The 13369-nt window shown below is 37.7% G+C and overlaps 1 protein-coding gene across 1 annotated transcript; it reads right to left on the reverse strand.

The window, feature by feature from the left end:
• Positions 1–6910: 6910 nt before the first annotated feature.
• Positions 6911–7640, reverse strand: LOC133084828 (chromobox protein homolog 3-like). Its single transcript, XM_061181594.1, has one exon. It carries the CDS (start codon positions 7540–7542, stop codon positions 6991–6993), a length of 552 nt encoding a protein of 183 aa, XP_061037577.1. The 5' UTR covers positions 7543–7640; the 3' UTR covers positions 6911–6990.
• Positions 7641–13369: the final 5729 nt, after the last annotated feature.

The following is a 13369-nucleotide window of genomic DNA, read 5'->3' on the forward strand; positions in this document are numbered from 1 at the left end:
GGAAGTGTTCCCACGGGTTACACACTTATTCGATAATGCTCCTTTGCTCAAAACTTTATAGAGCGCCTTTTAAATTGCTTTCAGCTCATTCTTTTGAATATGCTCAATGCTGAGAATGCTTTTGAGGGTGGATTGGATTTGGGGGCAGGATGTGGGGTGCGGGATGGGAAAGAAACCAGTGAGAGGAATTGTGCTCCGTCAACAAAGTTGATGACGAAGCAGGTTAATATTATTGGGGGGGTCAAAAATTTGCTCTGATTATAAAGCCATGAGGCTGAATCTTTGCTTCTGATTGCATTTCATGAAAAACACATTTGTACACTTTAGAATGTATTTATTGGATGGCCACTCATGTTTTTAACTGACTTGGCAGCAACAAAATCACCCAGATGCTTTGAAGGAATGTTATCTCCCAGCTTTGGAAATGGCACCCTGTGAAGCTTCCGGTCTGGGTCAGGGATCTGCAGTCAGAGCAGGGCTTCAGGGCAAACTCTCCTCACCATCCATACTTTGCCACCATCTGTGCTGTGGTCCTATTTTAAATCATCTCAGACAACACCACTGGCATTTGTGTATGGGTTTCTCACCTTGCTATACTGTCTATCAGTGTTTAAAACATTTTTATGCACACTTAGCTTCTCTAAAGTGTTGGGGACAAACACTTCCAGCTCAGTTCTATGATGTGTGCAGTCCGTATCACTGTAGTAAGATGTTTAAGGCCGATACTGAGCATCTTTCACATTCATCCTATTCACAAGTTTATGGCATATAGAGGAAAGTCAGCATTTTTTCTAAGGACAGCATATAGAGTATTTTTTCCAAGGAACAAAGCAGAGACTCATATTTGGGACCAATTTGAAATATTCCACTAAAGTCACCTTATAGCTATGAAATGCTTAACCCCAATGTTTACTTTTGATATCTAGTATGTTGATAGCTTTTTGTTTTTTGTTTTTTTGCTGCATCACGTGGTTTGTGGGATCTTAGTTCCCCAACCAGGGATTGAACCCGGGGCCACGGCAGTGAAAGCACTGAGTCCTAACCACTGGACCACCAGGGAAGTCCCTGTAGATAGTATTTCTAATTTGGGAGATCAAATATCTTCATAGTTTTTCTTCTTTAGCAGCCATACTCTTATAACCCAATTTTCAAGAAGATTCTGCCATGAGGAAAAAAGATGCAACAGAATGAAATAACAAAAATAAGTAAGGGAATCAAGAAAAAAGAGTAGGAAAGATAGGATCAGGAGTGTATATATTTAGCACACAAAATATATACAGTGAAGACAGTACTTTCAGGGAGAAGGACACCCATTTGCCTTAAAGCTTTTTAATAGTCAAGAGGGAAAAGTCAACACCACTGGTCACAATTCCCAGGATCCAGATGACTTAGAAAAATCACATCACCATCAAAATCACCACCACCACCAGCAGCCAGTGCCTTTGGAGAAGCCTAGCAATTTGTGGTTGTGAGACCAAAGAAATTTATTATACTCTAAGTACAGCTCTTCAACTGTGAGGAAACCAAACAGGCTATAAAGTGCTTTATTGTGGGTTACCTAACTTGGTAATATTTTGTATTGAAACAGCTGGAGACAAAAACCAAAAAGGGACAAACCCAAGTGGAGTTAATAATGATTTAAATCGTTTTATAAAGAAGGGGCAATCAAGGAAGTTCCTATTTAATCACTCCAGGTCCAAGCTACCTCTGCTAATGGACACCAGCGAAATGGCCAGCTTGTATCTGCCTCTCTTCACTTCACTCCGTTTCCCTAGCTGCAACGGAATCTGGGAAATGTAGTTTTTAGCTTTCCAGTCTCAGCTGTACAGGAAGACACAGTAGAAGGAGGTTAAAAGAGATACTGTGTAAATAAGTCCACAATATCTACCTCAGCAATTTTAATCCTTTGGATACGGATTAGTCTGAGAATAGGTATGGGATCCTCTTCTGGCTGATGAAAGGTGCAACGGCTTCCCTTTCCTTTTTTTCTTTTTCTTTTTAAAATTTTATTGGATTACAGTTGATTTACAATGTTGTGTTAGTTTCAGGTATACAGCCAAGTGATTCAGTTATACATATACATGTATTCATTCTTTTTCAGATTCTTTTCTCATATAGGTTATCACAGAATATTGAGTAACGTTCCCTGTGCTATACAGTAGGTCCTTGTTGATTATCTCTCTTATATATAGTAGTGTGTGTATGTTAATCCCAGCTCCTGATTTATCCCTCCCCTCTGCGTTTCTGCTTTGGTAACCATAAGTTTGTTTTTGATACCTGTAAGTCTGTTTCTGTTTTGTAAACAAGTTCATTTGTATCACTTTTTAAAATTAGATTCCACATATGAGTGATATTATATGATATTTGCCTTTCTCTGTCTGACTTACTTCACTTAGTATGACAATGTCTAGCTCCAAGGGGCTTCCCTTTCTGAATAAAAAGACAAAACTTCTGAAGGAAATCATTCTCCACCCATACCCTTCTTCCTGTCTGGAACAATGCAATGGCTGGCAATGTAGCAGCTATATGGAGAACATGAGGTAACAAGCATGAGAATGAAAGCCAATACACTAAGGATGATAGACAAGAAAGGTAGAGCTGGGTCCTCAATGGCATTGTTGAGCTGTTGCACCAGACCTGGATTGCCTACCCTTGGACTACATTTACGAGAGACAAGTAAAGCTCTCTTTGTCAAAGCTACCATAGTTGAGTTTTCTGTTGTTTACTGCTGAATGCCTTCCTAATACAGAACTTATTACAGTATTTCAGGCAGAGACAAGAGTGGTAGGTGTGAAAGTGGAGAGAAGCAGTCAGACTCAGGATATATTTTGGAAGTAGAACCACCAGGACTTGATGATGGGTTGGCTGGAAACAGGGGGTAAGGGATGGAAGAAATCAAGGATGATTTCTAGATTTTTGTCTAGATATGACGGATGGAAATGTAAGATCTTGTTTTCATTCAGGACATGGGAAAATTCTCCCACCACTACAGAAATAGCTAAGGAAGATAAAAACATCTTTGTGTTGCTCCCTTGACACCTGTATTCCATTGAGCCTAAGGGAAAATTGGGTTAAGCTCATGTTAAATAATGCTGAAAAGGGTTGGAAATTCCTAACATCTATTATGAATACTGTAGCTGGAACATACACATTTTCTCCAAAGCCTTCTCATCATCAAAGCTTTCTTTTCCATTGAGGTCCAGGTACACAAAACTAAACCCTGACATCAACCATTATGTTCTGGTTTTCATTGCTTGCAGGAATAGACTAGCATAATATCAATACCAATACTTCTAAAGAATATATTAATTTTTTGAATCAGTAGGATAATGTTCCACAGCTGAGTCAAATAAACATTCCAAACCAGAGCTTTTTTAAAAGAATGCATTCTTTAAAAACATCTACATCATTATATACATATATTTCAACATCAGGTGAAAAAAAGAAAGATGACTTTGTATGTTTTCTGCCAATTACTTGCATCACGAAGGCTTTTCTTTTGCTGATGAGAGTATCCTAGGAATGCCAAACACATCGCCTGCTGCAACCAGTTGCTTCTAAGGAAGATGGATCACCCCCCACTCCTCCTAAGAGGGCAGATTTGAGGTACACGGATCGCATGACCCCTTCAACTCCCGTTTCAGCCCCAGCTGAAAGGACAGTAAATTCATAGGCGTGACACGGCACGACTAGGCTTGAAAGGGTGAACGGACCATTTAGATTCTCTCCCTGTCAGGAATTTGAAATGAAAAACTTAAAGTGAATAAAGCAATCTGCCCGGGAAGGTGAAACTTAAAAGTTATGAGGTAGAGCAATGCCCTGAGAGCAGACCGGAGGGCCTGAGAGGGAAATTAAGACTCATGTTGCTGGTCTGAGACAAAAAAGCCAGGCCTCGGTCCCTGGAGGTGGAACATTCCTCCAGCCCTCCTCCTTCCCCTGCCCACCCTTTGGAAGCAGCAGGAGGAAAGCTGGCTGCAGCCCTGACAAGACAATGCTCAGTACTGACACCAGAGACACCCAGGAAGTGAGCAAAGCCCTCTAGGTGACCCCAGAGCAGGGCTGCTTGCTGCACACCCTCCACCCACAGGCCCCATACCTCAGTGAGCTGAGGTAACTTGAGTCAGGCTCTGTCTTTTGAAATAGCCCAACTAAACCCGAAACAGTAACCAAAGTCTAATATCTCTTATAGTATACTTAATAATTATTAACAAAAATTAATTATAATGATAGAATTATTGTTGTAAACAAATAATTACACCTTTGTGTTCTCTCCAGGCCCATGCTCCCAGACAGCAAGCATTTGGGAGCATAGAATGCTTTCATACGAATGACCCTGGACAATATTTTAGCCAAGGTGAACCCAAACCCTACAGGAGGCATTTCATTCAAACTGGAACATTTCTGTGAAACAGAGGAGTGATGTCCAGGGAATATATCTGTGCAGGCTTACTCCACAGGCCTGGGCCGGGAGTTGCGTATGCTGGGAGGGAGCAGACGGGGACCTGCCTAACAGCCCTCAGGACAGCGTGGGATTGTGGCCCCCGTGGAGGACCACTTTGTATCAGTTTCCCCAAGGATAGGTGTTGTTTTTCACTGGATCGTGTCCTCGGGCCCACTCCCCATCCGCCTTCTTCTCTCCTCTTCCTTTCCCCCCAGATGTTGGTTTCATCAGCCCAAAGGCAGCCTTTTATAGTGTGAAAGTATTTGCTGACCACAGGAGGAAGCTTGAGAGAATAAGGTAAAGTGGAATTGCAAGAAATCCAGATTGAGATGTACATACTTAATACAGATTGATGAGTGTTTCCACTTATACAGGACACCGTTTCCACCAGGTATCTGCCACCTGGGTCCTGGGGGAAATGGCCCAATACGCAGGAATCCTTACTTCTCTCCCCGCACCCTTCTCTGCCTGCCAGGTACCCGGTTAGTCACAGACTGATTGACTCCTTATTTGCATTTTAAAGGAAAAGGCTGTAGTCCTTCCTCTCCCCAACAATTAATCTAAAACAGGCGATAAGGGAGCTGCTTTATTTAGCTTCCTGGAAGACAGCAACGCAGGTCTTTCAGATGCTGCCATCTCTGTTTGACACTCTTTTTCTGATTCCTCCAGCTTCCTTTTAAACCAAATTTAACCAATTCAAATACCCCCATATATTGTACGTGTGCACGGCCACTAAAGCAAACAAAGATAAAATTTTCTTATGCCTCTTTTGTCTGCCAAGCAAGAGACTCTGAATCATTCCTGACACACGCCAGCCTTCAGGAACCTCGTCCTACAGTGGCCATGGGAAGTTTCTCTCGCGAAGTGATGCTTAAGTGAGAACTTAGGGGTGAGAAGAAACCAACCATGCTGGAACCAGCAAACTAGCAGGGGAAGCGGCATATGCAAAGGCCCTGAGTCAAGGCAAGAGCTTGACATATTTAAGGAATTAATACAAGACCAAATGAGCTGTAGCATATTGAGCAAATGGGAAATGGCAGGACTTGATCTTGGGGAAATACGTAGAGGACAGATTGTGTTGGGACTTGCAGGCCACAGTAATAGGTTTGTATTTTAGTCCAAGTATAAAGGAAGCCTTTGAGGAGTTTAGGCTGTAGTGTCATAATATGTTTTATGTTTCAAACATGTTGATACCGGTTATATAATGTTCAGAAATGAGCAAAACTAATTTATGGCAATAGAAGTCAGGATAGTGGTTACCTTTGAGAGGTAATGACTGGGAAGAATTATGAGGGGAGTTTTGGGGATACTGATAACATTCTATTTCTTTTTTTTTTTTTTTTTTAAAGGAATATAAAACTATTTATTGACCACTGTTCACCAGTATTTACAATAAAGTAAACAATATACAGTTGAATAACATTCTGATTACTACAAAGTTATTGTTTTTCCTGGCTTCTGCTGAACCAGTAACCCAAAATACTGAGAAGATTGAGCCTACATGTAAGGAGCGGGTTGGGGTAAAGTTTGAAAAAACATGCAGGTCAAGTTTAGATTAGAAAACTTTGTTCACTCATTTATTCCTGCAGATCCTAAACTGCCAACATCTCTAACCATCTGATTAGGTTTCCATTAACAAGTCTGAGACATTCCATGTATCACAGTCTTTCAGTAAATACAGCACACGGATTTCAACTTCTTATAAAGAATGGTTTGCCAAAAGGAGGCTTTAAATGTCCACTTAACTAAGTCTTGCTTGGCTAATTAAAACATACCAGAATTTTTCCATTTTTTTCATTTGGGTTGACAGAGATAAAATTTTCCTTCAGGGGGGTTTTACATATAAAACTGCATTTATATGATGGTAGATATGGATGCAGATTCTGATAGGGCTGTTTTAAAAAATTATCCAATTTAAATTGTTTAATTTGTCTCATTAATTACAAAATTATTTAATTTGAAAGGTTAAGACTTAAATTTTCAATTTAAGTTGAAGTGATTTCTTATATTGCTCAAAATGATAGAATCCCAGAAACATGGGCTCATCCATGGTTGTGAAAGGCTGTTTTTGTTTTGGTAAATGTGTTTAAACAATAACCAAAAAACCCCCAAACCATTTACATATGTATTTTATGTATACACATACAGAAAACCCAGAATGGTCCTTAGGCATATATGAGTTAAATGCAAATTCTAAATTCTGATTGAGTAATGACTATGGAGATTTCCCCCAACATTTAGAAAAGCTGTTCTCTAATGCAGAGGAAATAATATACCATAGTATCAAATGTTCTTTTCTGCTAAAGGAAGCAACTACAGAAAGCTTTTATTTGTTCAAAGTAACCAGTGCTACAGATGCAAAAAAAACAAAAACAAAACCCCCAAAAAACCCCCCCAAACCCAACAACTTCCCCAATACTACTTCAAAACGAACATATCAAACGTGATTTTCATTAGAATGTAGTTATTTCTTCACACTAATAAATCAAAAGACCAAGACCCAGATTTTATATATATATATAAATATATATAAAAAGCAATGCAAACAATTATTGAGCTTCATCTTCTGGACAAGAATGCCAAGTTAGTCTCTCTTCATAAAAAGCAATTACAATTTGAGGACACTTCATATTTGCCTCCTTTGCCAGCACCAAGTCCGCCTCATCTGAATCTTTCCATTTCATGAGAAACATTAATTCTCCACTGCTGTCTGTGGCACCAATTATTCGCTCTGGGTCAAGACCTCTGGCAAAACCTCTTGGTTTATCAGCAGCATCTCTTTTCTTCTTTGATTTGCTATCATCAGATTCACTGTCAGATAAAGATTTTCTTTTTGTTCCATCTTTTTCTTTACCAGCTTTTTGAGAATTAAGAAATGCTTCAATTAACTCTGGACAATCTAAATTTTCTTCGGGTTCCCAAGCATTGTCTGCATCTGTAAATCCCTTCCACTTCAGGAAATACTCCACCTTCCCATTCACTACACGTCGGTCCAGTACTTTTTCTACCACAAATTCTTCAGGTTCTGCCTCTTCGACTTTTTTACTCTTTCCATTCTGTTTCTTTCCCATTTTTTGCAATGTAGTTTTATTGGACGCCATTTTTTATTGCAGACTTGAAGAGCTATTATTCACCGCCTCCGAGCTGCTCGGGGTCCCGGGTCTGCAGCGTCTCCGGCCCTGCGCGCCTCAAGCTCCAGCCACATCCGAACAACATTCTATTTCTTGACTCAGGTGTTGGTTATCCAGGTCTGTTCAGGCTGGGAAAATTCGAGTTGAACATTTATGATTTGTGCATTCTTCTGTAAACATTTTACTAAAAAAAGTATATATAAAGGATTACAATGTCTGGATGGAGAACATATTTCAGGGGAAATATGCAGAGGGGAGACCCCATAGGAAGTTATTACAGTAACACAGAGTGTATGGTGGCTTGAGCTGATATGGTGGCCTTCAAGATAGAGAAGAAGAGAAAGACAGGACACATTTTGGAGTGAAATTGATAGAACCTGACGATGAAGTGGATATAGAAATTTTAAGAAAAGAATGACTTCCAGGTCTCTGACTTGAGCAGTTAGGTAAAAGGTGATGCCATTCACTGAGAATGGGGAGGAGCAGATTTGTAGGCAAAAGGTCAAGGATTTAGCTTTAGATGTATTATGTGATTTTAGATACCCATGGAACATCCAAATGGTGATATCAGGTAGGTTGTTAGGTAGATAAATTAGTGCTCAGAGAAGAGGTCTCTGATAGAGGTATAAATGCTGTAATTGCACAGATTACGATAGAGTTATAAGAATGTTTGGGATCATTTAGGGAAAGAGAGTAGAGACAGTAAAGGAGAGGGACAGGACCCTGTCTTAAGGAACTTCATCGCTGAGAGTTAAGGTAAAGAAGGAAGAGCCAGCCAAGGAGATCAGTAAGGTGGGGAAAAGAGCCAGCAATCATCATGTCTACCTAAGAGGGTTGACTGGTGTTATGTGGTTGAAAAAGATGACAAAAAAAGGATCCACTGGATTTGACAGCATGGAAGGCTGTTAGCAACAGTGGTAAGAATCTCCATCACTTTACTAAGTATTCTAAGGCTTCTTTCCTCAGTAAAATGTCATAATAATTGTACCCACTTCTCAGAGCCTTTATGTGTAAAGCACTTCATACACTTATATAAGGTTTGGTTAAATGTGAGTTGTTATATGAGCTAAGAAAATATGCTTGCATTTCTGTAAAATAAGTTTAATAATACTGTCCTCATAAACTTACTATGAGGAATAATGAAATAACATGTTAGAAAAGTAGATTTAAAAAAAACAAAACTACAGGTAGGTTCACAATCCCTATACTTGAGTTAATTATAACTAAGTACATCTGGGAATAAGACGACCAAAGCAACTCTTCAAGGAAGTAAAAGACTCAGTAGTAGGGTTAGACCCTACCATCCATTTGTTTACGTCAGAATCCTAGAGAGTGGTAGTTGGGTGTCAGTAAAAACGGAAAGAGCTGTGTTGCAGAAAACGTGATAAATTAAAGCACCAACATTTATTTCATTTTCTACAAGAACACTATCTGGCTTTGGCTCCCTATGGTTACGTTGCTGGTGTAGATGCTTCGCAGATGTGCTGGGATTTGGCCAAAATTGTCACAGGGCAGAACAAAGGCAACGGCCCAGGATGAGGGGATCCAATACCAGGACAGACAGAGCCATGGTGTTGTCCACAGGCTTTCAGCATGAAGGCCAAGATGAGGCCAGGAACACAAGGCCTTGCTCAAGGCCTTCATATTCTCCATCTTCCATACCTGGAGGTCTAGTTCTAAGAAGACAAGTATCCAGTCACTGCTGGGGCTGGCCCAGCACTGAGCCAATGTGGGTACTGGGGATAGTTCCTTTATTCCTTTTAACTGAAGATGGGCTAATTGGCCAGGTTTTCAGATAAACCTGGTGGAAGGTCATCTTTGGCAACCAACAAACAAAAAATACTACTCACTGATCTAGTTGATAGAAGAAATGGAAAGAAACCCTAGAACAACTCTGGGAGCACACAGTTCCTCATTCCTGGACCATTGGACATCAGGCATAGCTGAGAGGGAAGCCCAGTCCACAGATGACAGGTCCCTCTTCTTTGTGAAGGGCAGGTGGTGGGGTGGTCAGGCTACCAGGACAAAGAGCACTGACTGCTTGCGCAGCCACTGTGTTCGTGTTACCCATTCGCTGGGATGGGTAGGCTGGGATCGGAGAAACAGATCAAGATCTTTTCAAAAACAAACACTAAGAAAGTAGGCTCAAAACACAGTTTACTTGTCAAGTCCAAGTTAGGAATATGGGAGTGAAAAATATTCAGCTTGCAATCACAAAATAGGAAACCAAAATCAAGTCAGGTTGGGGAGGAGACACTCACCGGCTATTCAAATTGGTCTCAGGAAGCAGATAACCAGCTAGGAAAAAAGTCTGGGGTCTGCAATGCCTGCATGTGTCTGAAAGTGTGTCTCCCTTCATCACCAGGGTACAAGCTAAACAATTCCCTCATGAATCAGCACATATCAGCTTCCAATATCAGCAACATGTCTCCAAGTCTCTTGAATTAATATTAAGAAAGGCTGCACCATTGAGAAATGGTTTCCAGTTGTTTAAACTTAAAGAAGAGTTAGTTTGTTGAAACACATCTTTGATCACGGATAAGTTATTGAATTTCAATAGTTTTTGGTGTTGGCTAATTCAGTGATTAGTTGATATTTGTTCAATATTTAAGAACAAGGGATATACATGAATTTCACTTTTATGTCATTAGCATTTTGACCAACAATTCATGTTTTACTTTAAATTAGGAAGCGAAACTTAATTACTGATGATTCGTTAATCTTCATTTGTTTGGAAATTGTCTGAAAACTGCAAAATACTGCTTTTAGGATAGAATCTTGAATGATTGGAACCAGTTTGTTAGGGAAAAAAAAAAAAATCTGAGTCTGGTTTATGTATGAAATAACCAAACCATTACATGATTGTTTGGCTTTCTTAACAATTGATTTTGAATTGTCATATGTTCTAATTTCTACACACTATGGAAATCGTCATTAATATAACCAATACAAAGAAAAAATCTAAAACTTACAAAAATGATTTGAGACTGTATTTTGTCATGATATATATGAATACAGCTCACAGTAAAGCTGAAATTTAGCAATCGTCTAGTTAATTTAGGTGGACAGATAAATTATCTGGTTGTCAAATACATAACCCAACCAATATTTCACTTTCTATTTTATACACGTGACTTTAATGATCTGAGCATTTTACATTCAAGTCGTTTGCACCTGAAGTCGCTAATTAATTCATTTTTCCCCATTATACCTTACACTGATAACTTAATTGCTGAGATATACGGAATGGTATAAAATGGATTCTAGATCATTAATTGCTCATTTTAAATGGGTCTTTATCACGTCAGTTAGTTTTGACCAGGCAAAACTGTGCACAAAAAAGTTTGTCTCTGTTCCTCAACAATTTCCCATCCTTAGCCCTCTCTCTGCCCCTTCCACCTCCTCAAGTTCTTTCCATTCATATTAATTACTCAATGTCATGAAATTTTCTCTTCCTTCCACCAACATTAGCTCTGACACCTATTCAAAGGTATTTATTATCATAAATTACTGATAACAGCTGAGAATGTGAGTTTTCTCTGTAGTACTTGAATTTTACATACGTTCTAACATTTAAGCTAAAAATTTGAAGGCATCAATAAAGGGTAACGGAAGTATTTAGGGAGGATACACTCCTTGCAATTGCCCTTGAAATTGTACCAAGTAGCAAGTTGCCTACTCCACCTGTGATTAAGGCAGGCAGGAATTCTGCACAAACCCCTTCTTCGCATAAAACTCTCCTTTGTTTTACACAACCAGAAACTGTTTATTTTAATCATTTATATATTTGTTTCTATTTTTCCTTCGTTCTTGTAAGGGAGAGCATGGCACAAGGTACACATAACTCTTTTATGCAAAATCACAATCTCTAGATGCCATTTCAAATGATTAATTTTATTTCACAGCGTTCATAAGAATAATACCTTACTTTCGGAGTTTTTTTTCACCAAGTTAGTTAGTTAAAAAAATAATTAGGTAATCACTAGTTCCTCAGTGGAAAATAAATTATGTAAGAGGCAAAATATCATTAGAAAAACAATTGGGTAGCCCCACTCTAAATTGTCTACAGTACAATGTACAGTATGCAAATGTTCATTCATTTGTGAATTTTAGAGGACAGCATTTCATTGGAATAATTGAAAACAGCTCATAGCCTGATCTGTGAAGAAACAAAACATTGTTTGTGTTAGTGTCAAGTAAGTTAATTATGTTTTGTAATCTTCAAATGGAGCATATAATTGATTTATGAAATTCTGTTATCATTGCATTTATCATCGTTAGTAACCAAGAATTCTAGTAGTTTCTTATTATTCCCAATGTATGAAATCAGCTGGGTATTCTATATGTTTAAAAACAATTCTATTCAGAAGACTTGTACTATAATAAAGTGCAGAATTTAAAACAATATATTAAAATGTGTTAAAACCACTGAAAAGATGACTGACTTTTATAAAATATTCCATTTATTGTAGTAATAATTTTTAATTCAGTAACACAACTACACAACTTTTCTGTATTATTTGTAGAATTTTCATTAATACCACTTAAGATCAATGGCTTACATGCAATTTTTATTTGTGGCATGAAAACTATAGCATTTTAGCTGATCAACATTCTTTTACTGTTATTTTTAGGTCTTTATAATTATTTGAGAAATTTTCTGAGGCATCGAACCTATTGCCAAATATTTAGCTGAAAACAAAAATGTTTTCAAACAAATGTAGATTTTAAAAAAGCAGTAAGATTACCTCAATAACTCCCACCACCAGCCCTCCAACCACCACCAGCACTACACACACTTTTCTTAGGATATTCTGTATCATATACAGCCCTCCTAAAGCAAGACATATTAAATAAAAAGAACACTATTCCTAAATTTCCAGTTAATGTAAAGAATTATAACTTTTGAACTTCCTGTATTTCAATATTTATTTTCAACACATTCATTGCTCAGATGACCTTGGACTTCAATAAATTCTGTATATTTGATAAATGAGTGCAAGTGTTTATCTTAATTTTAGGTTTAAAATTGTTAAAATCTTTTAACTGTATCTATTTCTCATAAAACAATTAAGAAACAATATCAGACTTTTAAAAGGGAAATTTTAAAATTTCATTTCATTATCTAAGTGTTTGATCATGCTTGGTATCCAGTAGACATAATCAGAAGAGTAGTTAATAAAGCAATGGATTGGGAAGGGATTGCTAGAGAATATAAACTGTATTACTTTTTAATATTTTAGTACAAAAATAAGGTCTTAGCAAACTTTTAAAAATTCTACTACAAAAATAAGGTCTTAGCAAATAACTTACTTTATGTTTTTAATTGAATGTTCTTAAAATGACAATAGAATTATAGTAAAATGAGGTTATTTGCTTTGCTGCTTCCTGTGATTGTACATGCCTTATTTTAGGCATTCACATTTTTAACCTATTAGAATGAAATACTTGAATGTATTCCACGTGCTAACATATAACAATTCTAGCACTAAAAAAATGTACCTCAAAATGTAAAAATTGCAGATATTTGAAACTTGAGGTATTCATAAAACAAATAAGGAACATTTAAAATACACTTATTTCAGTGGGTTGAAGCACTTATGATGTAACACAGCAGGCAATTCTAAACATAAAGAAGTGCCTTAAAAGTCTTCAATAAATTACCAATATTAAGATTTTGAAAGACAAAGAGATCAATAGGTAATGTTAAAAATAATAATGTAGTTTTGTAAAAATTGTATAAGTTGACTACCATATATTGGACATTTCTGATTTAGTTTTTTGCATTCCTAAGAAC

The sequence above is a fragment of the Eubalaena glacialis genome, chromosome 2, assembly GCF_028564815.1.
Source record: "Eubalaena glacialis isolate mEubGla1 chromosome 2, mEubGla1.1.hap2.+ XY, whole genome shotgun sequence".
Classification (NCBI taxonomy): domain Eukaryota; kingdom Metazoa; phylum Chordata; class Mammalia; order Artiodactyla; family Balaenidae; genus Eubalaena; species Eubalaena glacialis.